A 27,750-nucleotide genomic window follows, 5' to 3' on the forward strand; every position below is an offset into this window, starting at 1 on the left:
GCGCGGGCGCTGCCGGAAGCTGGGGCGGGGCGCCGCGCGGGATGCGCTGAAGGGCGAGCGGCGCGGTGGCGGCGATGAGTGCCTCTGCGGCCACCGGGGTCTTCGTGCTGTCCCTCTCGGCCATCCCCGTCACTTATGTCTTCAACCACCTGGCGGCCCAGCACGAGTGAGTGGGCGCGTGCGGCGGGGGTCGGCGGCGGGGGTCGGCCAAGTGGCCTCCGCGCCGCACGAGCCCCCGGCAACTTTTCCGAGGGGGCTCGCGCCGCCAACTGCAGGGCGGGGGCCGGAGGGTCTCCGGGGACTCCCCGCGCCGGGCCGGGGGAGGGGAGGCGCGCGGGCGTGGCGGGGGGCGCTGGGCCCGGGCGGGCGTCCCGGCCCTTCGGTGCGGTTCTGGAGCCAAGTGTGGGGCGCGCGCGCCATGCCGGCCCCGCGCCGGGTGTCCGGGGTGACGGAGGTCAACGAGGCAATGCCCCTGCCCTTGACCAGCTCAGGGGCAGGGGTGTGGGGGCGCAGGCACCACCAACGACGAGCGTGGCCGTGTTCTCTCGGGTCGTGCCGTGTTCGTTTCGCATTTCACAGGGACGTTTCCATGTATGGACACACACATACTTCTCATTTCTTATTAATTTTAGAAACTGTTGTGAATGACTAGCAGAAATAGCCCCGAGCCGACAGGGTTCTAGGCGTGCCTTTGGCACTACCCGTGTGGCCCGGTCTCAGTTTTCTAGTCTGTCAAATGGCCTATATTTGTATCCTATTGTGGCGCCGACGGGGGTAGGACCCCGCAGGGAAGGGAGGCCGAGCAGTTCAATGCCAAGGAAATGGGTGGGGCCGACAGAGGCCGCAGATGGGTTTGGTTCAAAGCCCCGCCTCAGTCTTGTGCTAGGACACCCTGCGCCGGGCAGCTACGCGCCTGCCCGGCCGGTGGGACAGGTGCCAGGCCTCCGTGCCTGCTGGTGTTCCCTGTTGTCCGTGGGGACGAGGAAGTTAACCTATTAGGTCTCCCACAGCAGTTGGTGCTGAGGAAATTGCATCATTCTGCACAGGGCAAACCCCCTCCAGACCTTCGGGCTGAGGGTAAGTGTCTGCCTCCAGGGTGGTGACTTCCTTCTCCCTTTCTCTCTGTCTCTCTGCTGGGGGGCCACCACTTGCTGACAGCCTTATCCAGATGTCCTCCATCCCTACGGAGCGCTCCCCGGGCACTGGCAGTGATGCCCTTGGTCTGACCCAGTCTCGGGGTGCATCTCCTGGAAGCAGCAGCTCTGGGCAGCAAATGTCACATGTCTGTGAACACAGTGCTCAGGAGACCCTGCATTCCTGCAGTGGCATCATGCGCAGTTCAACAAATATTTACTGAGTACATATTCTGGGCTTGACACTGTTCCAAAGGTTGGGGATATAGCTATGGACAAGCCAGGAAAGGTTGGGGAAGGGGGTGTTGAGACAGACATCAATAAAAATAAATGGGGTGATATGAGTGACGGGGAAGGGGACTGGTGGTCAGGGGAGGCTTCTTGGAGGAGATGACTTGTGCAGGAGGTGGCCACAGGAAGAGGTGGGGACAGAGCCTTCCACGTAGGGGAACGGGGAGCAGTGGGAGCAGAGGGGTGCGGTGGCGGGGCGCAGGGGTATTTGGGAGGGAGAGCAGTGCAGCTTACTGAAGGTCTGCATGTCCTGGAGAGGGTTTGAGGATGACTCTGAGATTTTGGCCTCAGCCCCTGGCAGGATGGTGATAGCATTTACTGAGCACACACTGAATTATGTATTGCCGTCTATTATTGAGCACAGTGCTAAGCCCTGCAGAGCTTTGAATAATTGGTTCCAGTTATTCTTCCCATCCCCCTGCAGGTTAAAATCCACACTGGCCCCAGGGCTGGGCTAACATCTGTTTCCTCCCTGCAGTTCCCCACCCCCGGCCCCGGCAGAGCCTCCCCCAGGAGCTTCCCTGCCCCAGTCCTTGGATGCTTCTTAACGTCCTGCCTCCTTGCCTTGGCTCACATGGTTCCTTCTGACCAGGAGGCCTTCCTCTCTGAGCCCACTGTTGAAGCCATACCTGACTCGATGGCCTGGGCCTCTTCGTTTTCCAAACCCTCCCTCCAAGCTCCCGTGATCGCTCCATCCACCTAGCCCCCTGGGATCACACTTCTGCCACAAGAGTTAATTTCCTGTGGTCAGAACTCACCTTCCCCGCAGCTCCCCATGGCATTGTCTGGCCCAGCACAGGGCCTTGTGCGTAGTGGGCCTTCAGTTAGGTTTGAATCAGTTGGATTAGTTGAAGCTTCCTTCCCACCAGGCCTTTTACAAAAGCCTGAAAACCAGAAAAAGCAAGGCAGGTTATGGAGTCAGGGAAGAGTTGGGATCTCTCAGTCTCATCCTCTCTCTCTCTCTCTCTCTCTCTCTCTCTCACACACACACACACACACACACACACACACACACATACCCTTTCTCTACTCATGCTCACCCATACACATCCCCTTTGAATGGGTGTCCCCTTCATGGAAGGGCATCAGTAACCCCCCCATTCCAAGACTAGCAACATTTTCACCCTTGGGTGTGTCTCAGCCCTTACCCCCTCTCCCCCCCCAAGTCCCTGCTGGATCCTTCTCTCCCTGTTCTGAGCAGGTTCTGCACTTGGTGGTCACTGGGATACACACAGGATCTGCTGCCCCAGTTTCTCTCCGTTCTTTGCTCCTCCCCCAGGTGGCGAGTGTGAGAGCACACAGGTGAACCAGTTTACGCTGCTCTCATACTCCAGAAGAGCACCAGCTGCGTGATATGCCGCCGTAAGCATAGGCCCTTGTAGGAGCAGGGATGGGGGTTACTTCCTGGCTACCACCTGCCTCGGAATGTGATCAAAATGCTTGTCAGCTTACATAGCACACCTGACCTCTTCCTTTTTCATGGATGTTTCAGTCCAGTATGATGTTCCTGACCCACATCAGCTTCCTCTTCCATCCTCTGCTCCTTTGGCTTATCCCTACAGGAGGAGCCACTGATGTGCAACACTAGAAATTTCCTATTTCAGCATCTTACCTGGACATTGACACAGTCATCCTCATTCTTATCATAGAAGTGTGTAATCCATCCATCCACCAGCTGTCATCCAACCATCATTCACTATCCATCATCCATTCATTCATCATCCACCATCATCCTTCCATCCACCATCCATCCATTCATTCACTGTCCACCATTCATCATCTATCCATTCATCTATCCATCCATCCATCTATTCATTTGCCATCCACCATCCATCATCTATCCATTCATCCATCCATTCATCCACCGTCCATCCATCTGTCCATCCACCACCCATCATCCATCTATACACAATCCATCTGTCCATCCATCCACCCATCCATTCAGTCACCATCCACCATCCATGATCCATCATCTCTCCATTCATTCATTATCCACCATCCATCCATCCATTCATTCATTTCTCCTTCCTGGCTTCTTCTCCCCTCTTTCCCTCCTTCATCCATTCATCAATTCTTATTATCCTAACAGAAGTCCCCAGGCAGACTTTCTTTGTCATACTCATCCAGGTATCTTGAAAAAAGTTGCATATTCCCATGCCCTACCCCAAAGTATTCTGATTCTGTAGGTTGAGGGTGGCATTTGGAAATCTGGGTGCTCCTGATGCCCAGAGCCCATTCCCTGACTCTGTGTGGGGCCTGGGGCCAGGTGATGGAGATGCAGCTCTCCTGCACCTGTGACCAGTCTCCTGTGGGCCCATCTACCTGCAGGTTGGATGGATCACTTCCCACTTCCTCACTGACCCGTCTTACATTGGGGGCAGATTTCTAGCAACCATTCCAGCTGCAGGTGAGTGGAGTGAACTTCAGCATGAGTCTGTCCCTCAGCTGTCAGTGGGTATTGTTAGGTTGTGGAATCTGTGACTGAGAAAGGTACTTTCCAGAAGTCTCAGGGGCATATGGCACAGGTGATCCCCAAGTCCCCTTGTCAGGCTGCTGTGGTGTGGAGGGGTTTCAGCTGAGAGCGGTGCTTGTGGCGGCTCTCAAGGGCTGCTGAGGAGGCTGTCTGTGGTGTAGCAGGCTGTTGGAGAGGGCCATGTGGTCCTTTGTCTAGGACTGCAAGCCCTGCTTGGTGCTGGAGGCGTGAGAGAGAATCTCTGTAGGACTAGAGGTGACCTCCTGGGTGAGAGAGCTCAGAGTCCATTGAGATAGGATCCTCCATGGAGACAGGGACGTCCTCCATTCATCCACAGTGCCTGGCACATAGTGGTGCATAATACATTTTATCCTTAATATGTTTTAAAATTAGTTAATAAACAGATGATGAAATGACAGGACTTTGTTCAGGTCGCGCAGTTAGGCAGTAGCAGAGTAGGTCCTAGACTCTAGGTGTCTTGACTGCTAACTCATCCGAGCCTCATGCCCTAATGCTGCCCCGCTGGGGAGGGGCCTTGGCCCCCGGTCTCCTTGGTATCGGGTCTTTTTCCTGTGCCCACCCTAGCCTCACCTTACCTTCCAGGTGCGGGGTGGGACTCTGGCTTGCGGCCCCGGGCGTGGGGAGCTGGCTTCCTTCTGGCCGCAGCTCTGGCCCAAACTCTTCCTTCCTTGGATTGGCCTCATCCCCTGGCCCCTTTGATTATACACATCCTGGTCCTCCTGGAAGGTGTGTGTAGCTGTGACTCTTCTGTGCTCCCTGGAGCTCAGTCCAGAGGTCTCTGGCTGGCTCTGAGGGAGGTGGCGGATTTGGTGGTTAGGCCTGTCAGTCACTGGGGAATGGGATTGGGAAGAGTGGGGGTGGGGGTGGACACAGAGGCAGTGAGGCAGGGGCCATCTTCAGGGTGGGCTGGGCTGGGGCGGAGGGTGCAGGTGGGCAGGCCGGGAAGAGCGAGGAGCTGGTGCTTCCAGTCCTTGAAAGTCACACGGGTGGCCCGCAGGGGCCAAAGCACTGAAGAGAAACCTGGCTAAGCCCACAGCACTGGAACTGGACGCAGAGGCAGAGGTGGGGGTGAATGCATTCGATAGCCAGGAAATTCCATGCATCAACGTGTTTATTTCGATAAATGACCGCCTCCCTGTTCTGGTCGTTGCAGTTCCTGGACAATTGTAGGGGTTGCTGGCCTCATCTTGCTCCTGGTAGCCCTGCTGGCTCGCGCCCTGGTCAAAAGAAAACCACCCCGGGACCCACTGTTCTATGGTACGTCTCCATGGGAGGGAAACGGTTGGTGTCCACCTCGCAGCGCAGCTCTTGGGCCTTCGCCTTCATCACGCTTCCCCCGCGAAGAAGGAGTCTGTCTCCCGTACCCTGAGCCCCACTGGGGAAGTGGCAGGAAACGGAGGAGTGTTTCAGGGCAACGCAGTCCTCCCCTCCAGACGAACACCTCTTCTGAGCCATGGACCCCACCCTTTCCCAGCGGGGATCATGGCGGAAGGTCACTGCCAGGGCCAAGCGGCAGGCCCCTCGGTTCCTCACCCCCACCCCCAGCCGTGCTCTGACCTCTGCCCTCGACTCTTGCAGCGGCTCCTTCCCGTGCTTCTTGCCCCACCCCCCCACCCCCCCCACCTGGCATGGAACTGAGCTGTACAGTGTCTCGGTCCGCTGAGGAAAACAGTGCTTCCCATGGAGGGTTGCTACAAACATTCAATGATATTAGTCAAATACTTAAACAATGCCTGAAAAGTACACGCGTACATTACGTAAGTGAAGACACCCCTGGTCGAGCACTTACAGTGTGCCTGGTGTGGCCCCGGAGCGCTGTGGCAGTATCAGCTTATTCAATCCTCGCCACAAATGCCCTCCCCTTACAGATGAAGAAGCTGGCTTGGCTCAGTGGTCAAGGTCATATGGCGAGAACGGCATTGACCCCCGAAGCCATGCTCTTCTTTGCGCCACGCTGCCTCCATCCCCGCCTTCAAGCGCTTCCCCTGCCAGGAGCTGGGCTGCGCCTTTACTCGTTCAGTTTCTGCTTTAGTGAGGCCACGTATCAGACACCCCCCAGATCTCGGTGTCCTGCAGCAGCAACGGGCATTTCCCATGTTTCTGCAGCTTTACTGAGATATAATTGACGTCTGACACCGGGCAGGTGTAAGGTCTACCCTGTGACGATGTGATACACGGCTACACCGTGAGATGGTGACCACAACGAGGTTGTTCGCCGTAGGGTCCCTCACCTCACAGAATTACCTTTATATGGCGTGTGCTGAGAACATTTAGTATACAATGCAGTCTTGTTAACCATAGTCACCACGCTGTGAACTTACTCATCTTATCACTGGAAGTCTGTAACGTTTGACCAGCGTCCCCCCATGTCCCCCACTCGCCGGCCCTGCAACCACCCTTCCAGCCTCTGTTTCTATGAGTTCAGCTTGTTTGGCTTCCACGTCCCTGAGTGAGATCATACAGTCTCGGTCTTTCTCTGCTGACTCATCTCGCTTAGCGCAATGCCCTCAGAGTCCATCCAGGTTGTTGGAAATGGCAGGATTTCCTTCTTTTTTTATGGCTGAGTCATATTCCATTTTGTGTATGCCTGTCTTCTTTATCCATTCATCCATCAGTGGACACTTCGGGTACTTCCAAGTCTTGGGTATAAACATTTAGTGTCCGTGCTCATGGGTCTGCAGGTTAGCTGGGACTCTTGTGCGTCAGGCTGCGGGTCACGTTCAGAGCTGTCCCATGTGTCTCCTTGTTCTTGGACCAGCAGCTCCCCATGGTGGGCCCTTCTCATGGCAGAGGAGACTTGGAGTTGGCCACTGTCACTTCCATGTACACTCCAGTAGCCAAAGGCAGTCGTGTGGCTGAGTCCATCATCAATGGCATGGGGAATATTCTCTGCCCACCTTGGATCTTGGCAAAGGTGGGGAGGGAAAGAAGAATTGTAAGTAGCTAATTTCTCCCAACTTGCATGTAAAAGACCCTGAAGCTTAGGTAAATCACGTGACTTGCCCAAGGTCGGACAGCCAGTGGGTAGATGAGTTGGACCTGTCTGAGTTCAAGGCCCACATCATTTCTCTGGTCCCACACCACCTGTCTTTGCTCTGACCCCAGCCCAGGTTTCGAGAGTGGTCTGCTGCTGCTGTCTTTCCACCCCACTCCGCGGAGTCCATGCTTAGCTGACTTGGGTCTCTCCCGGTTCCCCAGGGCTGAGCACCCTTGTTCCTATACCCTCAGCCCTCTGTTCTCCTCTATGTCCTAGCTTGAGCACACCGCAGCCCTGGGGCCGGGGCTTGTCGCCTTGGACCCAGCATCCGACACTCCTGTCAGCCTCAGTGATCAGATGCTGAGCGCTTTCTTTCCCGGAGGACATTCGGGGGTTGATCCTGACAGCAAGGTCTGGAGCAGACCTGGAAGGCATGGGAAGGCAGGGTCTGTAGGGCAGGGCACGCGTGGGCCTTGCATCCTGGGCAAGATGTGAACGCAGGGGGCTTGGCTGCAGACTTGGCAAGGCTGGCTTCCCTTCTCCGGGAAGTAACCTCCCCATTTTATCATGGCTGTTCTTCTGTCCACCTTCGAATTCTTGTCCTACCCGTGCCCGCCACATGGTTTCTGATGGGGTACAGCTTGAAAATGCATCCTTATTGATAAACTAACATGCACTAAGTTGATCCCTTGCCACGCAAAACGTATCATTCTGTAGCTGTGTGTCGCTGGTAGCTTTAAGCCCGTTTAGGAGACTCTCACAACCTGAGTGAGATTCTCTGAGACGCTGTGGCTTGCCTTCTTCCGTATTCGATTGTGCCATCTTGTACCCATTTTAAAAATCACTGGCCTTTCTTCTTACAACTTGCCCATCAGTCATCATCCGTCTTCAGGCTCTTCAGTGTAGACTAGGACAAACATCAGACGAGCTGGCTGCAGGTGGGATGCTGGTGTGGCCCCGGGCAGCCACTGGTAGGTTGTGGAGGATGGATGGGGTGACCTGGTAGGATCCCGTGGCACAGAGTTAGTGGGTGAGTATGTCATTCTGTCCCCCTGGTGGGTGTCTCCTCGGAGAGAGCACTCGGGCAATGACACGGAGATCCATAACAAAGGCCAGGGTCCTTCTGTACAGGAGGGACCTTCTGTTAGTCCATCTTGACAGTGCCCAGTGTCTTCTGGAAAAGATGAAGACGAAGTCACCGTTTTTGGTGAATGCCAGGCTCTTAGCCATTGCTAAGCTGCTAAGCTCAGTAGTCCTGAGCTACTGCTTTTTAAACTATTGCTTTCTTGGGGCGCCTGGCTGGCTCAGTCGGTGGGGCATGTGACTCTTGATCTTGGAGGTTGTGGGTTCAAGCCCCACATTGGGCGTAGAGATTACTTTACAAAAATATAAACAAATAAATAACTCCTTCTTCCTTTGCTCTAGTGTATGCAGTTTTCGGATTTACCAGCGTGGTGAACCTCATCATAGGCTTGGAACAGGATGGAATCATTGACGGGTTCATGACACACTACTTGAGAGAGGTATGGGATCGCTTAGTGACTGTAAGCCTTACGCCGAAGGGTCAGCACCCCAAGTCCCATTGTTCGGAGATGAAAGATGAAATCCCTACATTTAGTGTAAGGTGGTAAGATCCGTGGTATTTCTTTTACTGCCACAGACGTAGGTGGTTTATTCATGTGGAAAGTGAAGCAGAAAGTTAGGATTTGGTCATGGGAGACACTTCTTTTCAGCATCTTCGGCTGATACCTCCTCCCTCATACCTGGTCCACTACCTTTTTCCTTTGCTTGTATTTAATATAAATGAGATACCCTAAAGGAATTTAGTATTGGTGTCTTATTATTAAAACATTACTACATCAGAAAGCCCAGGTCGGTCTTACGTGTGTTAGAGAACACCGAGACAATGGAGCCATTTGATGGTGATGATCCTTCCCTAGCTGTCATATTATAGTGCTACCTGCCCTTGAGAGAGCTAGTCCTCTTTCCCTGTTTTAGTGGTGTGATGAATCCAGGCCCAGAGAGGTTAAGTAACTTACTCAAGGTCACACAGGAAAGTACAGTTTTCATCTGTGTTTCAAGTAACAGCATGCTTCATATGTTAAGCAAAGGGAGTTTGGATTTTATCTCACATTCGAAGGAAGAATTTGAGTCAGGGAACAATGCAGTCAGCTCTGGGAATGTTGGGCTTGAAGGGGAGTGTCTGGGCTGAGAGCTGGGACTCAAGTCAGGAGGCTTTTGCAGGGCCAGCAAGGGCTTGAGCATGGCCTAGGCAGAGCCAAGCACAGGAGGGACGAATTTCAGAGGCTTTGAGTGCTTGGAGTGGGTAGGACTCAGGGATTAGCTGGGGGTGACGGGGAGAGTAAGGTCCAAGAAGACCTCTTGCTTCTTGCTTTTGGGAGAGCGGTGGTGTTATTAAACTAGAGGGATGACGGGGGAATTCAGTCCCGCAGACAGGAGTTGGGCACAGGGTATGGGCACACTGTGGAGATAGTGCAGGTACGTTGCAAGAAAGCAAATATCACAATAAAGCAAGCCACGTGAAGTTTTTGGCTTCCCAATGCACCTAAAAGTTATAGTTACACTATACGGTAGTCTATGAAGTGTACAATAGCATTGTGTCTAAAAACCATACATACCTTAATATTAAAATACTTTTTTCTAAAACCTTGATTATTATCTGAGCTTTCAGCGAGTCCTCATCTTTTTGCTGGTGGAGGGTCTTTACCGTGATGTCGCTGGTTGCTGACTGATCAGGATGGTGGTTGCTGAAGGTCTGGGGTGGCTGTGGCAGTTTCTTAAAATAAGACAATAGTGAAGTTTGCCGAGGACAGGGAGAGAGAGGGAGGGATGCAGGTAGGCCAAGCAGTCAGACCACAGCCATCAATCACCATCTTATATGGGTACAGTTCTTGGGGCCCCCGGTCACAGTATTAACATCAGAGATCACCAGTCCCATATCACCATCCCAAATATAATAATAATGGAAAAGCTTGAAATATCGCCAGGATTACCCAAATGTGACCCAGAGACACACAGCGAGTAAATGATGTTGGAAAAATGGCCCCGGGAGACTTGCTTGACGCAGGGTTGCCACAAACCTTCAGTTTGTAAAAAACACAAAGTCTGCAATGCACAGTAAAGTGAAGGGCAATAAAACAAGGTCAGCCTGTACGCAGGGAAGAACTGGGTCTGGAAGCAGTCAGGGGAGTCCTCATTGAATTAGTGACACTGCTCTAGCATTTTTTCAAATGGCAATGACATTGGAAGGTAAAAATTTTCCAGATAGACGAGGAGGGTAGAGGGCATTCCAAGGAGAAGGGATGGCTTGATCAAGAGCTTGGAGGTGAGAAAAGGCAGGTGTCTCCCCATGGTCAGCCCAGGGTTCAGGTGTGCAGGGATGATGTTGAGTCCATTTGGGGACATGTGGAGTTTCAGGTGGTGGAGGCACATCCCGGCAGATGTCCAGGTTGGCAGGGCTTTGCAGGTCTTGAGCTCAGAGGACCATTCCTGACAGAAATTCGGGGGCCATCTGAGTATAGACGGTACCTGAAGTCTTGCTCGGGAGAAAAGGGAGAGAGAAGACGGCCGAGGGTGGAGTGAGCGGACCTCTGGAGGCTGTGGCCAGAAGAGTCCCTGAAGCAGATTGTGAAGCCAAGAGGCAGACAGAACAGCTGGAGAGCCTGGGACCTCTGAGTCCAAAGAGTGGGGAGCTCTCGGGGAGGAGGTCTCGGGGAGGAGGTGGCTGCTGAAAGGGCACAGCGGTTGAGGTGTTGAGGGTGGCAAGTGGTGAGGCATGAGAAGGTGGGATGGGGTGTCGCTCTGGGAAGGCCTGCAGGGCCAGGTTCTGGGCGCCCGGCTGCCAGGCAGGGGAGGTGGGGCCGGGCCTGTGGGCGGCCACCAGCTTTGGGAGGCTTTTGAGTGGAAGAGATGCGTTAGGAGCCAGGCCTCATGAGTCTTCATCTGGCAGGTGGATTGGAAAGAGAGGGAGACAGAGAGACCGTGTGGGACTGGCTCCGTGAGGGGCGCTGAGGGCTTGAACAGGGCCATGTGCAGACAGGGAGGGTGGCCCGCAGTGACCTCAGAGAGAGAGAATTGACTGGACTTGCCCGCAGCCTGCAGAGGAGAGAGGAGTGACAAAAATGGCCCTGTGGCTTTGAGCCAGGCGGGCTGGGTGCTGTCACCGTTCATCGGGAGGCTGGGTGGGGCTCAGCGGAAGGCCGAAGCTGAGGAATGGAAGGAGTTCAGGGGCGTTTGGAGGGCCCTCAAAGGGCCGTCCAGTTAAAGACACCCATCAAACCACCAGGTGAGGCCGGCTTTGATGGCCAGGTGCGTAGGCGTGAACCATGAAGTCATGTCCAGTCATAGCATGTCGGAGAAGGGATGCGGGCCAGGCCCGGGCACGGAAGGCCAGCTGCCGCGGTACTCCTACCCGCTCCACGGTCCTCATGCCATCGGACGCGTGGGGAGTGATGACAGAGCGATCCCTGCCCCGGGAGCGTTGGGCTCCAGCGGGGCCCCCTCTTGGCCGCTGCCGACAGGACTGAGGGCGTCTCGGGGGGACGCAAGGCAGGAGAGCATGAACGTGGGAGCGAGGAGAAAGAACGAGGGGGCGTCAGAATGACATTAACGCCTCCTGCGAATTAGACCGTGACTTTCCGGGAGCTGTCTGGAAGAGGGAAACGTAGTGCGTCATACGAGCTCATGTTCGTAAAATTAAAAAATTTCTCAGGAGAAGTGTGGCTTTTCTTGATGATATGCTCCGTGCTAGGCATTCGCTATGTGGCCTTAGGCTGGTCCTGTGACCCCTTGGAACCCTGTTCCCTCATCTGTAGAGTGGAGTGAGTTGTGGGTCCCGTAGGGTGGCTGGGAAGGTCGAGGGGGGTGGGGTGCCTGTCTGTCTGTGTGCCCGGGTGTGGGCAAGATGTGCCTTCCTCAGCCTCAGCCCAACAAGCCTGGGGATCAGCACGCAGGCGAATGATGCAGGGCAGCTGGTGGCTGTGGCGGGCAGAGTGTTCTCCGGCCACCCCCTCCGGCCAGAGCCAATGCACCTTTGGTCCCAGATTTGACTTGGCCTCAGTGCATCAGCTGTGCAACCACGGTTGCCCATGATTCCACCTGCCTGGCGTCACTGTCCGCGTGCGTCCCCCAGAGGATGGCCAGGCAGGCTCGGGGCCATCCCACGGCAGACTCTGGCGACGGCGGCTCCAGGGTAAAGTTTGTATGGGATTCCTGCATGGGACTGAGCCTAGGTTCCTCCTAGCAGACGAACACAAGCCAGCTCTGCTGTTCCATTTTACTTGAAATACAGGTCTGGTGTCCTGTGTGGAGATGTTTGAGTCCTCTTTAAAGTAGACCCCTCTTTTACTCTTTCCTTAGGGTGAACCGTATCTGAACACCGCGTACGGGCACATGATCTGCTACTGGGACGGCTCTGCTCATTATCTAATGTATCTGGTGATGGTGGCGGCCATAGCGTGGGAGTAAGTCAGCCTGTCCGCCGGGTGTGTCCCTTTGCCAGCGTAGCAGCCAATACGCACATATGTAAGGAAACCAGACAGAGGGACAGGGGCACAGACAGGTACACACGCACGTGAAGATACGCTCCACAGACGTGAGTTAGACGTGGTCAACACAAGTTCTTTTCCTGGCACTGCTGTCTTTTGAACATGTCCCCTTTGGATGATCCCCGGCCACGGGGACAGCTTGGGCAGACCCCTTACGCTTCTGACTCTGTTGTCCAGGAAGGACAGTCTCGTCTGCAGCTGGATCCTCGGGGATGTGTGTATATGCACGTGGGGCTAAAGAAAAAGGGGCAGAGTCTTACATGACGATTTCTGGTTTCTGGGGATCGGTGCCCTCAGTTCCGCTCTGCCAGGCTTGTTGTATGGAGCCCAGGGGTGGGCTCTTCGGAGACCCCTACCCCAGGAGACTGTGCGTGGCACAGAGGCCTGACGTGAGCAATGCTCTTGCTGGCTGAGTTCGTGGGACTTCCCCGCCCTTGGTGGGACACCCACGGCTGCTTTCTGCCGGCGTCCCTGTCACCCAGAACGTGTACCCTTTGTGGCAGGATCCTTTCAAGCCCAGCTACCTCCCCAGGCCTTCCCGTGGCTCCAGGTTGGAGAAAATGATGCATTCTTGTCCCAGATGAGGTGGAAATTCCGCATGACCAACTCCTTGCCCCATAGCCCTGCCCCCTCAGTCGTGAGCTCAAGGACAGCTCCAGCTGAGTTTGGGACTCCTTCAGGTCCTAGCCTGTCTCTTCATGAATGTTCCCAAGCCTCCAGGGCACACGGCAGGTATTTCGGAGAATGCCTGGACTCTGCTTGGAGGCGGCCAGGAGTGGGTTGGAGTTTCTTTGGCTCCATTAGAGAAGTTCTGCTGTGGAAGATTCTGGTTTGTTCTCCTGCTGACAATCCCAGTCATTGTGGACTGGCCTCCTGGGAAGTGGCAGCTCTTGGCTTGGGAGGTGGGGCAAGGCAGAAAGGTCCACCTCTGTTTCCCTTCAGAGAATCTCCCTGTGATCTCTCATGGCCCCTAATGGAGGTGGGGTAGCAGGGTTACCAGCTGAAAGAGCTTTTGGTCAACCTCGCCTATGAAGATTCAGGGTCTGTGTCCAGCTGCCCTGTTGGGGCTAGGTGGCACTTATGATCTTCATTGCTAGGGCTCTGGCCACAATTCTGACACCAGGGAAAGTCCACTTAACATCCTGTTACTCATACTTACAATGCTTTAAAATATGGGTCCAGTTTCCCTTCTGTTTTGAACCATCTTTTTCCTTTCCTGCAGTGAGTTTCATAGGACACAGTGAAGTGCAGGTCTCCCTGGACCGTGATTGACCATGTTGTAGTTTAACAGATGATCAGGGCAGCAAGCACAATTCCTATTCAAAGGACACAAAGAGGATTCTATAATATATCACAGATGGAAATGAAATTTGACGACTAGGGCCCCTTAGAGTTGATTGATTACTATCGATTCAGTAAGTTGCGATTCGTACACTTTACTACTTAGGATAATGCTAATCATGTGGACCATCTTTTGCTAATAGTATTCTAAGACGAGTGCACTAAGCTGACATTTTTTCGTTGCAGGGAAAGTTATAGAACTATTGGCCTCTACTGGGTTGGATCTATTATCATGAGCATTGTTGTTTTTGTGCCAGGAAACATTGTGGGTAAGAAACTTTATCTTAACATTCACTTTCCTCTTCTGAAACAATGGGGGAGTGTTCGTAAACAGAGAAGCCGTCTTGGTTGTTATTCCAAGCTTACTGAAAAGCGGTTATGCAGAATCCTTCCTTATCTCCATCATTTCACCTGTTAAAAAATGCTTTTGAGCAACTTTCAGAAGTGTATGCTGAACGATTAGACAATCAGCGATTCCTGACATTTAGGATCTAGAGGGGGTATCTGTGTCTGTGGCTACCTGCGGTGTGCAAATATTTCTTACAACTTTTTGTATCATATGTAACTCTTGACACATTCGATAAATGTATTTGAGAACTAAGGCTCTCGAAAGCTAATGTGAAAGAAGTTATCATTTATGTGTGCCAACAATCAGGGTATTATATCAAATATTCTTTAAAAATACAGTAGCTAGGACATGCCTGGTAATGAGCACCTCGTAGTTTTAAATTGACCTGTTTCATTTGGTCTCATGAAAATATGTCTGGTCCAACAGCACAGTGTTAATGACTTGAGGTGGGTGTCCTCAATGTTACTGGTGTTTAGAGATCTTTTTGGCAAACTTTTGACTTTCTCTCTCTCTTTCTTTTAAATAGGGAAGTATGGAGCCCGCATTTGCCCTGCTTTTTTCTTAAGCATACCATATACTTGTCTTCCTGTCTGGGCTGGTTTCAGAATCTATAATCAGCCATCAGAAAATTATAATTATCCCTCAAAGGTGATTTTATTATGTTAACTGTAACCTGTTCCCAAACTCACGGGGCTCACTCACATCTCCCGGCTACTGGATCAAACTGTGCCTCTGGGCACTGGAGGTCTGGGGCAGACCGTTTGCGTTGATTCTGTGCATTGGTCACACCTTAGTTACAGTGGCAGAGATGGTCTGTTTCTGTCTGAATACATTGGCTTCAACCGGCCAGGCTGTGCTTTCTGGACCTTCCTGTGCCCTGGGTCACATTGACTGTTCCCAACAGATCCTGTTTAGTGTGTGGAGTGTGTGGTTTGTCTGGGGCTGTTAATGCCCTGGTGTTTGAGCATCTGGGTACCTCTTGCAGAGATGCCAGTGCCTTTACAAGGGGAGGCTGGAGGGATCCTGCTGTTCGGGGTAGCACACACAGCCTCAGGGTCTAATTTACCAAGGGATCCAGGCACATGAAGACTGGCTACAGGACGTCTTCCGAGACACTTCCCTTCCATTCACAGCCAAGGTGGTCAAGGTGAAGCAATGCTGGCTGGGCAGGTACTCTGTTAAGGTCTTCATTTCTAAGCTAGTAACATCTAAGTTTCTCTTCCTTTTATAGGTAATAGATCCTTAAGCAAGATCCTTTAAGCAAAGTGATATATGGAAATACGAATCATCAGATCATCAGATCATCAGAACATGATTATTCAGTTGACTATAAGATTTACAGAATTCCTTAAAATGCATTGTAATTTACAAACACCTTATTTGTAAACAATGAGACACCTGCTGTGCACACTCGGGTGACGCACTGACATCCTTTTGAGGAACGAGGTGGTTGTTAAGAAGAAAAAGCAAACAGTACCCATCGTCCTGGGCTCCACGGCTTTTAAAAAAGTCTCCGCAGTCAGTGTTTCAACACTGTTCATGCCGGGAGACACAGGAAACTGTTACCATTTTTTAAATGTTCAAACACAGTGATGGCCAGGGAGAAATAGACATTGTCACACAGTGCTCATAGGAACATAAATCCAGACTCCCTCTGCAAGGCAATTTGGCGGTGTTATCAAGCTTAGCAAATTTAACCCCTTAGCCTAGTAATCTCACGTCGAAGGCCCTGTCCTCGGAAGGTCACCAGAGAGATGCGGTCAAAGATCTTTGCGCAGAATTGCTCACCATCACATTAACAGTGCAAGTGCCTTAAATGCCCAACACTGTGAGAGTGGCTGAAATATGGTCCTTCCACATGATACTACGTTTTAGAAGAGTTTTTAATAATGTGGGAAAGTGCCTGTAATATAGGTACCTGTTGAGGGTCCAAAGAACAAATACACAATTGGCTATATGTAAAGTCTTAATTTTGTAAAAAATAAATGTAGATCAGATAGATGATAGATAGCTAGCTAGCTCTGGAAAAGTACAGGGACTCTTAATAGTGGGTTGGGTTTATGGTTTACCTTACTTTTAAAATGAACATATCTTACATTTATAATCACAAAACTCCTATTGCAAGGAAAAAAAATACGACTCTTAGAGCTCGAAGGGCCCTACAGGATGACCCAGCCCAATCTCACAGAGGAGCAAAGTGGAAGCAGAGAGGAGGCGGGACATGATTTTCCTAAGTTAGGCGGCTAGTGGTTTATGACACGCATCACCCGTCTGTTGAGTTCTCTCCCCATCCAGCACCATAGCGCTTAGGCGTCAGTAGTTCTTAGATTCTTCTTTGGCACTCTGGGCCTGCTCATTGGTTACGAACTCTTATTTTAGGTCATTCAAGAAGTCCAAGCCAAGGACCTGCTGAGAAGACCATTTGATTTAATGTTGGTCATGTGTCTCCTCCTGGCAACTGGATTTTGTCTGTTTAGAGGCTTGGTAAGCATCACAGATTGAAGTAACATTAAAAAAAGAAAAACATATATTTAATCAGACTTCCTAGTGCCCTCACAAAACATTCCTCCTGTTAGAGCCTGGAGACCCGGCCCCACTTGCTGCCACTCTCCCACATGCACCTCCTTCAGCTCCTTGGATTAAGCCCACCTGGAAGTCTCTTCCTTCCCCGATGTTAGGGTGCCCGAAAAATTAGCTGATAGAGTCTCATTCTTTTGGTTTCTTTGCTGTTTCTGATTTAAATGTAAATGTCTTTGGGAAGGGTGGTACCTGAAGCCTCCAGTGACACTGTGGCACAGGGCTTGCGTTGTGCTCCCCGGAGTAGGGACATGGCATTGAGGAAGGGCCCAGAGTAAGGAGTTAGGATCCTGGCTATTTACCAGCTGTGTGGCCTTGGAAAAATGACTTAACCTCTTTGACCTCAGTTTCTTCTGCTATAAAATAACAGTACCTATCTTACGGTGCTGGTTTGAAGATTAAATAAGAGAATAAACATCGAACACTTATGGGGGCCTTATACGTGGTGAGTGTTCACTACTTGGGGTTACTAGTTACTATTTTTTTCTTAATATTTAATTTATTTATTTGAGAGAGAGAAAGTGCGAGAGAGAGAGAGAGCACAAGCAATGGTGAGGGAGAAGCAGGCTGCCCATCAAGCAAGGAGCCTGACGTGGGACTTGAGCCGAAGGCAGACTCTTAACTGACTGAGCCACCCAGATGCCCCACTTGTTACTATTTTTATTGATGGATGATCCTTTGCAATGCTTAGTTTCATGATTTATTCTTAGTGGAAACGAATTTCAGCAGCCAGAATCATATGGGTAACTATATTCAGCCTCAGTGACGATTACTCTTCTAAGCCTGCTGGCTTGCACAACAGTTGGGGAGCCGAGTGGCAAGTGTGAACTGATGTAGCTGACTGTCTTGGGGTCTTTGAACCATATACTCTGTGTGGCTGGCTGGGTTCAGAGCGAGAAGCTGTCTTAAGAGCGGTCTCCATCAGTAAATCAGGCATTGCCTGGAGTGGAGTCAGCTAATAGGAGGAGGGGCACAGGGAAGGGATGTGAAGGAGAGAGCAGAGCCGTAGGCTTTGCTCAGAGCACAGAGCAGTAAAACTGCTTTTTTCCCCTAAGTAATCTCCATGCCCAACATGGGGCTTAAACCCATGACCCCGAGATCAACAGTCATACACGCTACCGACTGAGCCAGCCAGGCGTCCTTAAAACTGTTCTTTGGTTAGTTTGCTCTAATTCCCAAAGTGAAAAGAACAACAGTAACAACAAAAATGAGCCCCAGCTGTATTCTTGCATAGCTGTATCCATTCTGTGCACCAGAAAGATGTGTGCATGTGGGCGGGACTTTTGCAGACGGGCTTTTAAGTTTGGGCCCATTTTTTACCAACTCTGCCACTGGCCCATGTTCACAGATGCTATCTAGACGGGACAGCATTTATGGCCAAGGACATGAGGAGTGATGCAGGAGGGAGGGGACTCAGAGGGGACCTGGCTGGTTACGTGCCAGGGAGACTCTGTCTCTTCTGTGGCCAAGAGCCTGCTGTGACCAACTCTGCTCCGCTCCCTTTCAAAGTGGACACAGGATGTGGCTTCACATAGGAGGACCCTGCTTTCAGATCACCCTCTACTGCCCCCAAAGGCCCTGTGCTCCGTGAGCCACTGGAGAGAGGAGGAGGCAGTTTCTTAAAGTCTGCAATGCATAGTAAGATGAATTTGGTCTAGGAATGTGCTTTTCTTCCCGCAGAACAGCTGGCTAGCTATTTACTCCCAGGAAAAGTGAAACTGGTAATCTAGCACGAGCTGTGTTTTGGCCAGTGGAAATCTAGATACTTAGGAGGTACCCAAGAATAGAGCATTAGTTATTTCCTGCTCTACTGTTAACTTCTTCATCTCCTTCGAGTAGATCTGTAGAATATTTCTTTTCTTTCACTGATGAGCTTCTATGATACACAGTTTTTGTTAAATAGCAAAACAGCTTGTGGCTGAACCTGGAACATTCAGCCCTCTCAGCAAACGGTGAGAATCAGATGTGATTGTAACTTTATAACGAATTCGTTTTTGTTCCCAGATTGCTTTGGATTGCCCGGCTGAGCTCTGCCGATTTTATACGCAATTTCAAGAGCCCTACCTAAAGGATCCTGCTGCTTATCCTAAAATCCAGGTCAAGTAGTTATGAAGCCCATGGTCTTTCTGAAATTAATGTTCATTCTTTAAGAATGGGAACGTGTGGACCCATGTAGGAAATGGGAGTTAATATTCTCAGAGATAAAAATGTTCATCTTTGGTGCTTTTCGTCGGGCCAGGCTGTGAAGTTGCTGATGATGTTATTTCTCTGTTCAATGCAGATGCTGGCCTATCTGTTCTATTCTGTCCCTTACTTTGTGACTGCGCTTTATGGCTTAGTGGTTCCTGGATGCTCCTGGATGCCTGACATAACACTGATGCATGCTGGAGGTCTAGCTCAGGTACTAAACATACGCTCTGTTCAGAACGTCTGCTGGGGATCTGGCTGTCATTGCCGAGAATCTGAGAAACATCTCTGCTTGGTGTTTAAGGGTGGGTGGGAAGCAGGCCCTAGACTCGTCCCCTTTTTTCTGCAGTTCTTTGGGAGACATTTCTGCATATGCATGTTATTCAGATCTTGCAATAACTACGTGGTAGCTGTGGCAGCCAGCTCTACAGGTGAGGAAGCTGAGGCCCAGTGAGGTTAATGGCGTGTCCCAGGTCACACACACAGCAAGGGGCACCGTTGGTGCCCAGTGCTGTCTCCCGGTCTCTGAACACCATGGCTACTAAACAAGAATTGAGAGCCGTCATCTTTGAGATGTCTGTCTCACACCGAAGATGTCAGAATTCTGTTGTGCCGCACTGCACTGAGCCAGGGAAACTGGGTTTGAGAACATCCTGTTCCCAGTCATGCCATTCCTTCCCCCTGCTACTCAGTCAAGGCCCTGGCCTCGAGCACGGGTTCAGTGAATGCTTATTTCACTGAACTGGAAATACAATTATCTATGGAAGTGTATTATTACCCAAAGTACATTTTTACAAGGTAACAGCAAGACAAACTGATCTTATGAACAAGGAAGAAAATTATTAAATAATTTTATCTTTTCCCCCTTCTCACTATAAATAAAAAAGAAACAAATGAATCCATCTTGTAAAATCATTCTCTTGCATCTTGCTCTTTTCGAGCAGGCCTCAGAATGAGGCTCATGTGGAAGCGGCCAGAACATACAGTTAATTTTAGTCATGGTGCAGGACCTGGGACAGTACAACAGCACTCTGCCATTTACAGGCTGGAAAAACAGCTATAGGATTCATGGGTTAATACTTTAGGCTCTTCCCAGTCTGAGGTAATTCTCAATTACAGAATTTGAGTATTAGTATCAAAAAAGTTGGTACAGCCTCCGGAAGTAAGGGTTCCTGTTCTTTCCTTGAAGGACTTAAGAGGGAAGAGAACTAATATTTACCCTCTTGGCAGACCTCTGAATAGCCGATTCCTTAGGCCAGGGTTTCAGCCTTTATTTCCATATCTTCCAATACCAACTATAAGCTGACTTCCAATTTTCTGTCTTTAGGCCAGACTGTTCCTAGACTCCTAGACCTAATCCCAGACTCAGTCTTTTCACTTGGCTGTCTTGGAGTTAGTGTCTAAAATAGGACTCCTGACCTTCCCTACACCTTACCCCCATTTCCACCATCCCTGCAAACAGCCCTTCCCATTCCCTCACCCCTACATCTAGCCCGTCACAAGGCCCAGTTAGTTCTGCCTCCATAGGAATCTGCAAACCCAGCGCTTACGCTCATGGTCCCACAGTGGTCTGCACTCTCACCTCCTTACTTTACGGGAGGCAAAGCAGGCTAAGTGTTGTACTTACTTATCTGTAAGGATGGGCTGTGTGCTCTGCTGGAGTAGGAAATACACAGGGGCTTAACACAATGAAGTCTCCTTTCTTGCTTGGGCAAAGATCACGTGGCATATTTTCAAGAGCCAGGCCTGGCACCAACCCAACTGACTGCACGGGAAGCAGATGAATGTGGGCTTCCTGTGTGCCCCAGAAGAAACAGTGTGACAAACACAGCATTACCCCTGCAGTTTTGTTTTGTTTTTTTAAAGCCTTACTTAAAAGATAAGCAAGCAGAGGCTCAGGGCAGTTTATTACTTGCCTGGGGTCAGAGTTACTAAATAGCAGAAGAGGGATCTGGAATCCTGTCTGACCCCAATGCCCACATTCTTCTCCACTGATGTCCTTACTCTTCTCACGCAGATGTTAGGGGCGGTGGGGTCCTACAGCACAAAGCCAGACCTCGAAGCCAGACCTCGTATGGGCCTGGAGGAGCAGGAGAGCCTCTGGGGGGTGGGAGGCGGGGACACAGCGGGCGCCGTGTTAGGCCCGGGAAGTGTTTAGGTGCTGCCGCGGGCAGCAGGTCAGAGGGTGGAGTAAGCCTTGGCTTTTGTTTTCCTGGCCTTACCCTCCACGCTCCCCAGGAGGGCCTCCTACCAGCCTCACCCTCACCAGTCCCCTCCTTGCAGGATTAGCTTGCTCAGAGTTGGACGCAGTTGCCACCCCTCTCCAGGCCCTGTACCTGGGTCTGCCCCATAGTGGGCCCCGCTGCAGGAGCATGGACCGTTGTCATCAAGGGGGCTGACAAGAGTGAGGCCACTGTTGGACCGAGCCAGGCGGACAGTGGGCAGTCAGGAGGCTCGGGAAGGTCACACCTTGGGGGCCAAGGGGCGCCAGAAGCCATAGCACTAAGACTAACCCCGGACTGTACCTGCCGGTGAGGGCCAGGCCTGCAGACAGGCTCTGTGGCTCCGGCCAGGCGGTTCGGGGAAGGGCGGTGGGGCCAGTAGAGCCCTGGGCAGCAGTAGGGGCTTCAGCCAGACCCCAGGCCTTGCCGGAATCCTTGGGCTCATCCACCACTGCCCAGTTTGACAAGGTAGCTGGAGGCTACAGACCAGAGCCTGCAAATGTCAGGAGGAGGTTTCTCCCAACCCAGAACGGTGTCATCTGAGAACTGGGTGTCTGACAGTCCCACGACTCTGGGCTGGGCTTTAATATCTATCTACTCAGAGTGTTTAACCAAAGGAAAAGTTACAAATCACACTGGAACCAAAGTGCCCATGATGAGACTGTTGAATTCCAGGTATGTGATTGGTTTTCTACCTGGCCGATACTGGCTTATGAAAAGAATTCTCGCCTTGGGAGGGCATCTGACACTCACAGAAAACACCCTCCCTAACCCAACTTGCATCCCTCGCCTGCTAAAACTGCCATTCCTCATTTAGAAGCTTTGTGCACTCACGATCCCACTAACTTTATCAAAGTTTGCATTTCTTGAAAGGCCTAGTGAACTCCCAAGACTGTGATTTAGTAAGAAAAAAATCTTTGAAAAATTTCTAGATCAGTACAAGTCCATGGAAAACGTGTTAAGTTCTTACTGGATCCCTGATTTCAGATTCTGTAGGAATCTGCCAAATCTGCTGTCTTCAGAAATCAAAAACATCCATCAAAAAGTAAAATAAAATCAAATAAAACCAGGACACATTTTACACCAAAGAGCCAGTGGGGACTTATTCGTAACTCAATTGTCTTTTCCTATAAAATTCCTATCGTAGGATTGAAGTTGCAAGTCTAGTTTGAAAAATATTGCAGCCTGCTTAGATCCACTTATTAGTACCTTCTAGCAACTGAAGAATTTTTCTCTGCTAAAATATCACTGAACATTAGAAGAAAATAATCTGGTCAATATGATTAAGAGCACGAGCACTGGAGAGGCTGTGTCGTATCTCAGCCTGTCCCTGAGGAGCTCGTGACCTTCGCCACCTTGGATTCCTCCGCTGTGAAAGTTAGGATAATACAGGAGCTTTCTCCTAAAGCTGCTGGGAGGGGATTAAATAAGGGCATATGTGTAAAAGGCTTACAACAGTGCCTGGCACAGAACGCGCTGTGGGTCTTTGTTGCTGTTCTTGTTGGTTTAAGATTCCCAACAGGAGTCTAGAGGAAGTGCCTTGTGCTGCTCAGGAGATTCATTCATCTGTAGCCATATGTGTAACAGTTATTATTACCTAAAGATCAGAGAGACTGGGAGAGAGCTTTGGGATAGACTCGCAGTGGGTTTGTCAGGGAGCCTGCTGCCCATCCAGTGCCAGCCACGGCCCTGGAAGCAGGAACAGTCCCCCCTGGGTCGGGCAACACCCCTTCCCACTTGCTGCTCAGACTCTCCCACTCCCTGGCTACAGCGGATGCTGTGTACTTCCTCACAAAAGGGTCTGTAAGCTTATCTGTGGGTAATTTGGTTGTAGAGTTGACTCTCCTGGAGGCGAATTTTTGTTTTTTTTCCTTATGGAAACCTTTAGGAAATACCTGAAAGATTTCGGAAGAACATGGATAATTGGGATACTAATGCAAAGCCTATTTTAATAGTTTGCTTCAAGTGTAATTCATCAGAAAACATCTTTATTTAATATTAAAATTAGACTTTGGGTTTAATGTCTTCACATGATTATCCTTTGGTGGAGACAGATCGTCTTGAAATTGTCAAAAAGGTCAGCAAGGGCATCTAAAAACAAAGAGCCCACCTGAGTTCTCAACAAAGTAGAACTTCAGATCACGAACAGGCGACTCTCTTGGCACTGCCCTAGGCACTCCACAAAGATCAGCTCATTGAACAGGCACAGCAATCCTTATGAGGTAGGCTCCATTATTACCCTACTTTTATAGATGAGGAAGCCAAAAAGGTTACATACCTAACCCAAGGTCATACTGCCAGTAGAGATGGGCTCCGACACTGGTGGTCTGGTTCCAGATGCAGTGTTCTTAACCCCTGGACTGTGCTGCCCAGAAAGCCCTAAGAAGTGACCCAGTGCCGGGTTAACGACTTACACTGTGTCGGCCCAATAGCCTGGCTGTTGTTCCAGCATTGGTTCTGGCCTATGATACTTATGTGGACACATGACACTCTTTCAGCTCTTCTTTCTGGAACCAAGATCATGATTTTTTAGTCATCCTTTCCATGTTGTCTCTAAATACAAGAAAAGGGAGCTAGTAAAATTTAACCGTTCTTGGCTTTTTTTTTTTTTTTGCCTCATTTTCCATTCTAATCATCCATTAAAAAAAAGTCAAAGCATATCTTGTAAATTTACTTGAGGTGGAAGCTGATTTAGAATGGCAAGAAAGAGGATTAGTGCCTCCCAACGTCAGATCACTGAACTTGGCAGAAGTTTCTGGGCTCCACAAGTTGTACCTATGATCCTGGGTGACAGTCAGCTCAGCGGCACTGAGCCCAGAGCCCCTGGATACCAACCCAGGTGCCAGGCTGAGCTCTCGGTCCTTCCATCGGCAGGCCTTGTGTGCTGGGGGAGGGCACCGTTCTCAGCAAGACGGGGTTTTTCTGAAGCCTGGGGAGGAAGCAGTGGTTGGGTGCTGACTCAGCAGGAGGTGTGGCCACTGTAAAGACACCTGTTAGAGCTGCAGGCACTGCCAGAAACCGCAGAACACTGGCCTTAGGCTTCTCTCACCTGCAGACACCTCTTTGCATTAGAAATGTAAATAGGTAATTCTGGAGAAGGCAGGCCTACCAAAATAGGTATAAAAATAGAGAAATGCTTTGTAGAACCTTTCTGTACTTTGACAGTCACAAGACCAATGTTGTTTAATGTTTATTGAGCTCTAACAATTTGAGAGGCGCCACACAAAACATTAGACACAGTACCTGCCCGGTGGGCTTACAATCTAATCTAAGGACATGATCATTTTGTAATGTTGCCATGATTTTGCTGTTTTTTGAAAATGAGGTATTAACTGCACTGGGGAGTGCAGGAAAAGAGCCTACGGAATCACTGACTTTTTATGCAGGTTTCCCTATGCAAGTAGGCATGATTGCTCATATTAATCTCTCAAAGTATGGTTGGCATTTCCCCAAACCTGGTGATTTTTGTCATGTGTACAAGTGTCTATAAAGACAAAGACACCAAACCCACACTTCTGAAGATCAAGGTTCATATCTAGCCTCTAGTCCAGAAGTTTGGTTATACTATTCAGAAAAACACTGTTATTCAAAAGAAGCCCGAGGGAAAAACAGCAACAGGGGCCAAGCTCCTGATCAGTGCTCCTAGAACTACCCAAGAGCGGCTCCTCGGAGCAGCCTCTCCAGTACCCTTTACTCACAAGGCTGTTTGTCTTCAGAGCCCGGAGATGGAATGCTTACCATCTGTGGGGTGCCCTCTGGGCCTCTGCCTGGGGGACATGTGCTTGAGGGCAGAGCCCTCACGGAGCCTCATGGATCACAGTGCAGACAGAGGTGGACAGTTTCTGTGTTGGTCCTTGGTAATACACCACACTAATTTTTTATCTCCAGAGAGTAGCAAAACTGTACTGTGAGGTCCCCGGAATGTATCAGTAATTTGTAAAAATGTAGCCTATTAAAGTACCTGTCACTGATACAGATCCATACACATGCTGCCAATGAAAGCTTGTCCTTTTCTTCTCTTGGTAAAGTCAAGTGCTAAGGAACACTTTTATCTGTTAACCACTTAGCAGAATAAACTGATTTCATACAGAAGGAAGTGTAAGAACTTATACGTATTTAAAGCAAATTAGTTTTTCATTCTTATTCTGTGACTTCTTTAGGTCATAATATCTTCTCTCTTTACTTTGATCCTGATGAACTAATAATTCATCACTTGTTATATTTAGAACCAATCCTTTATTCACATATAGCTTAGATTTCCAGACTCCAGGGTTGCATTTTGTAACAATATGAGAATCCTGAGGAAATCCTCACACAGAAGCCTTTTCTAATACAGTTTTCCCCTGTGCTTATGAAAAGTATCAAAAAAGATACATTCTGAATGTACGTTATGAACAAGTATATAAGTACAAATGGGAAGCTCTAGCCTCAGGTTATGCTGACAAGCCATACTTCTAAATAAATTAGAATTTGATTTGCCTACATGTACATTTACCATTTTATAAAGAGCAACCACAGTCCTACCCCCACCCAAGTTGGTAACAACCTTACTTACAAAACAACCCTTAGTATTTTTTAAAGTTGCATTAAAAAAAATACATGAAGAAATAAACAGAAAATATATAGTGAAGGGCTTTGAGCTCTTGTTGCAAGGAATAGGTAAAAAAGACTGATTAATGAAGCTGAGGTCCTCAGTGCTTCTCTTTAAATAGCTGTATTAAAAATATTTTCACTTTTTAAACTCTGTACTTTCTTCATTTGTATTGGAACACATTTAGTAAGCCACAATGAGTGCCTGTATAGATCTCCAGAATGCAAATCAGAAGGAAAAAAACCCTGAGATTTTATTCAATTTTTTAAATTGAGCACTAATGTTTGGTAAGGGGCACTGGATGGGTGATAAAGCCACACTAAGGAAGGTTTACTTTATTTGAACAGTTATGTTAAGACTGGCCCTAAATTCAGTGAAATCCTGAAGACTATGGATTGTTTGAGAGAATACTGGTTTTGAGGGCACAGGAAACATGGTCTGAATGAGTCATCCAGAACACACTGTGAATCCAACTGAACACAGAATTCATGCTTACCTCCCCCCTTTTTCTTTAAATGCAACAGGCTCAGTTTTCTCACATCGGTGCTTCTCTTCATGCTAGAACTGCTTATGTCTACAGAGTCCCCGAAGAAGCGAAAACCCTTTTTCTAGCATTAAACATAGCATATGGAGTTCTTCCTCAGCTCTTGGCCTATCGTTGTATCTACAAACCAGAGTTCTTTATAAAAACAAAGGCAGATGAAAAAGTTGAATAAAGATATTATTTCATGTTCTTCCTCTCTAGATTACAGACTTTTGTTATCCTGGTACTGATATTTTGTCCCATTTCACTCCCTTCCTATTCAGGAATACTTATGAATACATAAATTCTTGCTCTGCACTGTATGTGTGAGCTCTCATATGGTTTTGTGTGGGTAAATTTTCATTTTTTGAAGGAAAAGTGAAGTTGAGAAACAGCTTCTTTAAAGAAATATATTCAAAATTACTTGTGAATAAGCTTGACCTTCTATTTCAATATTCTGTTTGCACATATTAAATATAACTGTAAACAATTACAACTTAGCTCCTACAATAGTGAGCATGAAAATGAACTATTCAAAAGTGAATATGGCCTATGCATATTAAAAAATTCCAAACAGCAAATACATACTGGAGAGATACTTTGGGCATATAAGATATATATGCGTCATTATTAACCTCAATATAAAAAGCAAATCATCACAATATTTTAAAATGTTATTTGAAATATGTTTTCCCAAGGAAAGTATATTATTTACTGCTGTTTTAAGAACTGCTTTTAATAAAATTTTTTTGTGAGTCTAAATAGCTAAGGAGGGATCGATACCTTTATCATTACTCTTAATGAATACTAGTTTTATTGGTGACTGGAAATATTTCTATTGTATTTCTGTGTATATTTTTAATAAATTTTTTTTGGCCTTTTATGAAAACAAATCTTATTAAATTTGACACATTTTGTAATTTTTTTTCAGAAACAGTTTTGTAGTCTTTAGGATTTTTATTTTAAAAATCTGTCAGTTACATGTTCCAATTCAAAATGTCATCTACATTCTCCTTATGTTTTAGTGTGAGCAATGAAGAGGACTTTTGATGAATTAATTAAATTTCATTAATTTAAGATTGAATTAAAACTCTCAAAATTAAAAAGTACTTTTCAAGGAAAAAGAACTGGAGTGGCATCCCTACTATCTTTTAATGAACTTTTCATATTTGGAATTATGAGTATAGAGAAAAATTAATATTTGTTAAGCGAGAGAAACAACCTAAAAATACAGCCGCCTTCTCAGTGCCCTAGAGGGTTAAGCAGACTGGTGCTTTCGTACACTTGGCTGCCGTAACCACCACCACCAACCACCAGCACCAGCCCCATCCTCAATGGCCCTGGGCTTTTAGAACGTCTCACATTTTCTCTTCATGTTATTTATTAGCTCCTCACCAAAATAAGAAAACAAAAAGAACATGGGAATTGAAACCAACGCATGGGTAATGTCAAGTGTGCGAATTTAGGGTCCACTGAGCTGGTAAGTATCATCTGAGAT

The 27,750-nt window shown here is 48.9% G+C and overlaps 1 protein-coding gene across 8 annotated transcripts; it reads left to right on the forward strand.

The window, feature by feature from the left end:
* On the forward strand, positions 1-27,723 carry TM6SF1 (transmembrane 6 superfamily member 1). 8 transcript variants are annotated; one of them, XM_027569092.1, is made up of 10 exons: positions 1-166; positions 5,072-5,175; positions 8,321-8,418; positions 12,275-12,378; positions 13,990-14,072; positions 14,679-14,800; positions 16,532-16,636; positions 18,734-18,826; positions 19,011-19,130; positions 19,266-20,883. In XM_027569092.1, the coding sequence occupies exons 1-10, from the start codon at positions 75-77 to the stop codon at positions 19,368-19,370; spliced, it is 1,026 nt and encodes a 341-aa protein (XP_027424893.1). In that variant the 5' UTR covers positions 1-74; the 3' UTR covers positions 19,371-20,883. The 8 variants fall into 8 exon arrangements, with proteins under 8 accessions (XP_027424893.1, XP_027424899.1, XP_027424896.1 ...); XM_027569091.2 differs by lacking the exon at positions 19,266-20,883 and adding an exon at positions 26,254-27,723 and having other exon boundaries at positions 9-166; XM_027569094.2 differs by lacking the exons at positions 1-166; positions 19,266-20,883 and adding exons at positions 3,813-3,831; positions 26,254-27,723.
* Positions 27,724-27,750: the final 27 nt, after the last annotated feature.

Source organism: Zalophus californianus, chromosome 6 (genome assembly GCF_009762305.2).
Source record: "Zalophus californianus isolate mZalCal1 chromosome 6, mZalCal1.pri.v2, whole genome shotgun sequence".
Taxonomy (NCBI): domain Eukaryota; kingdom Metazoa; phylum Chordata; class Mammalia; order Carnivora; family Otariidae; genus Zalophus; species Zalophus californianus.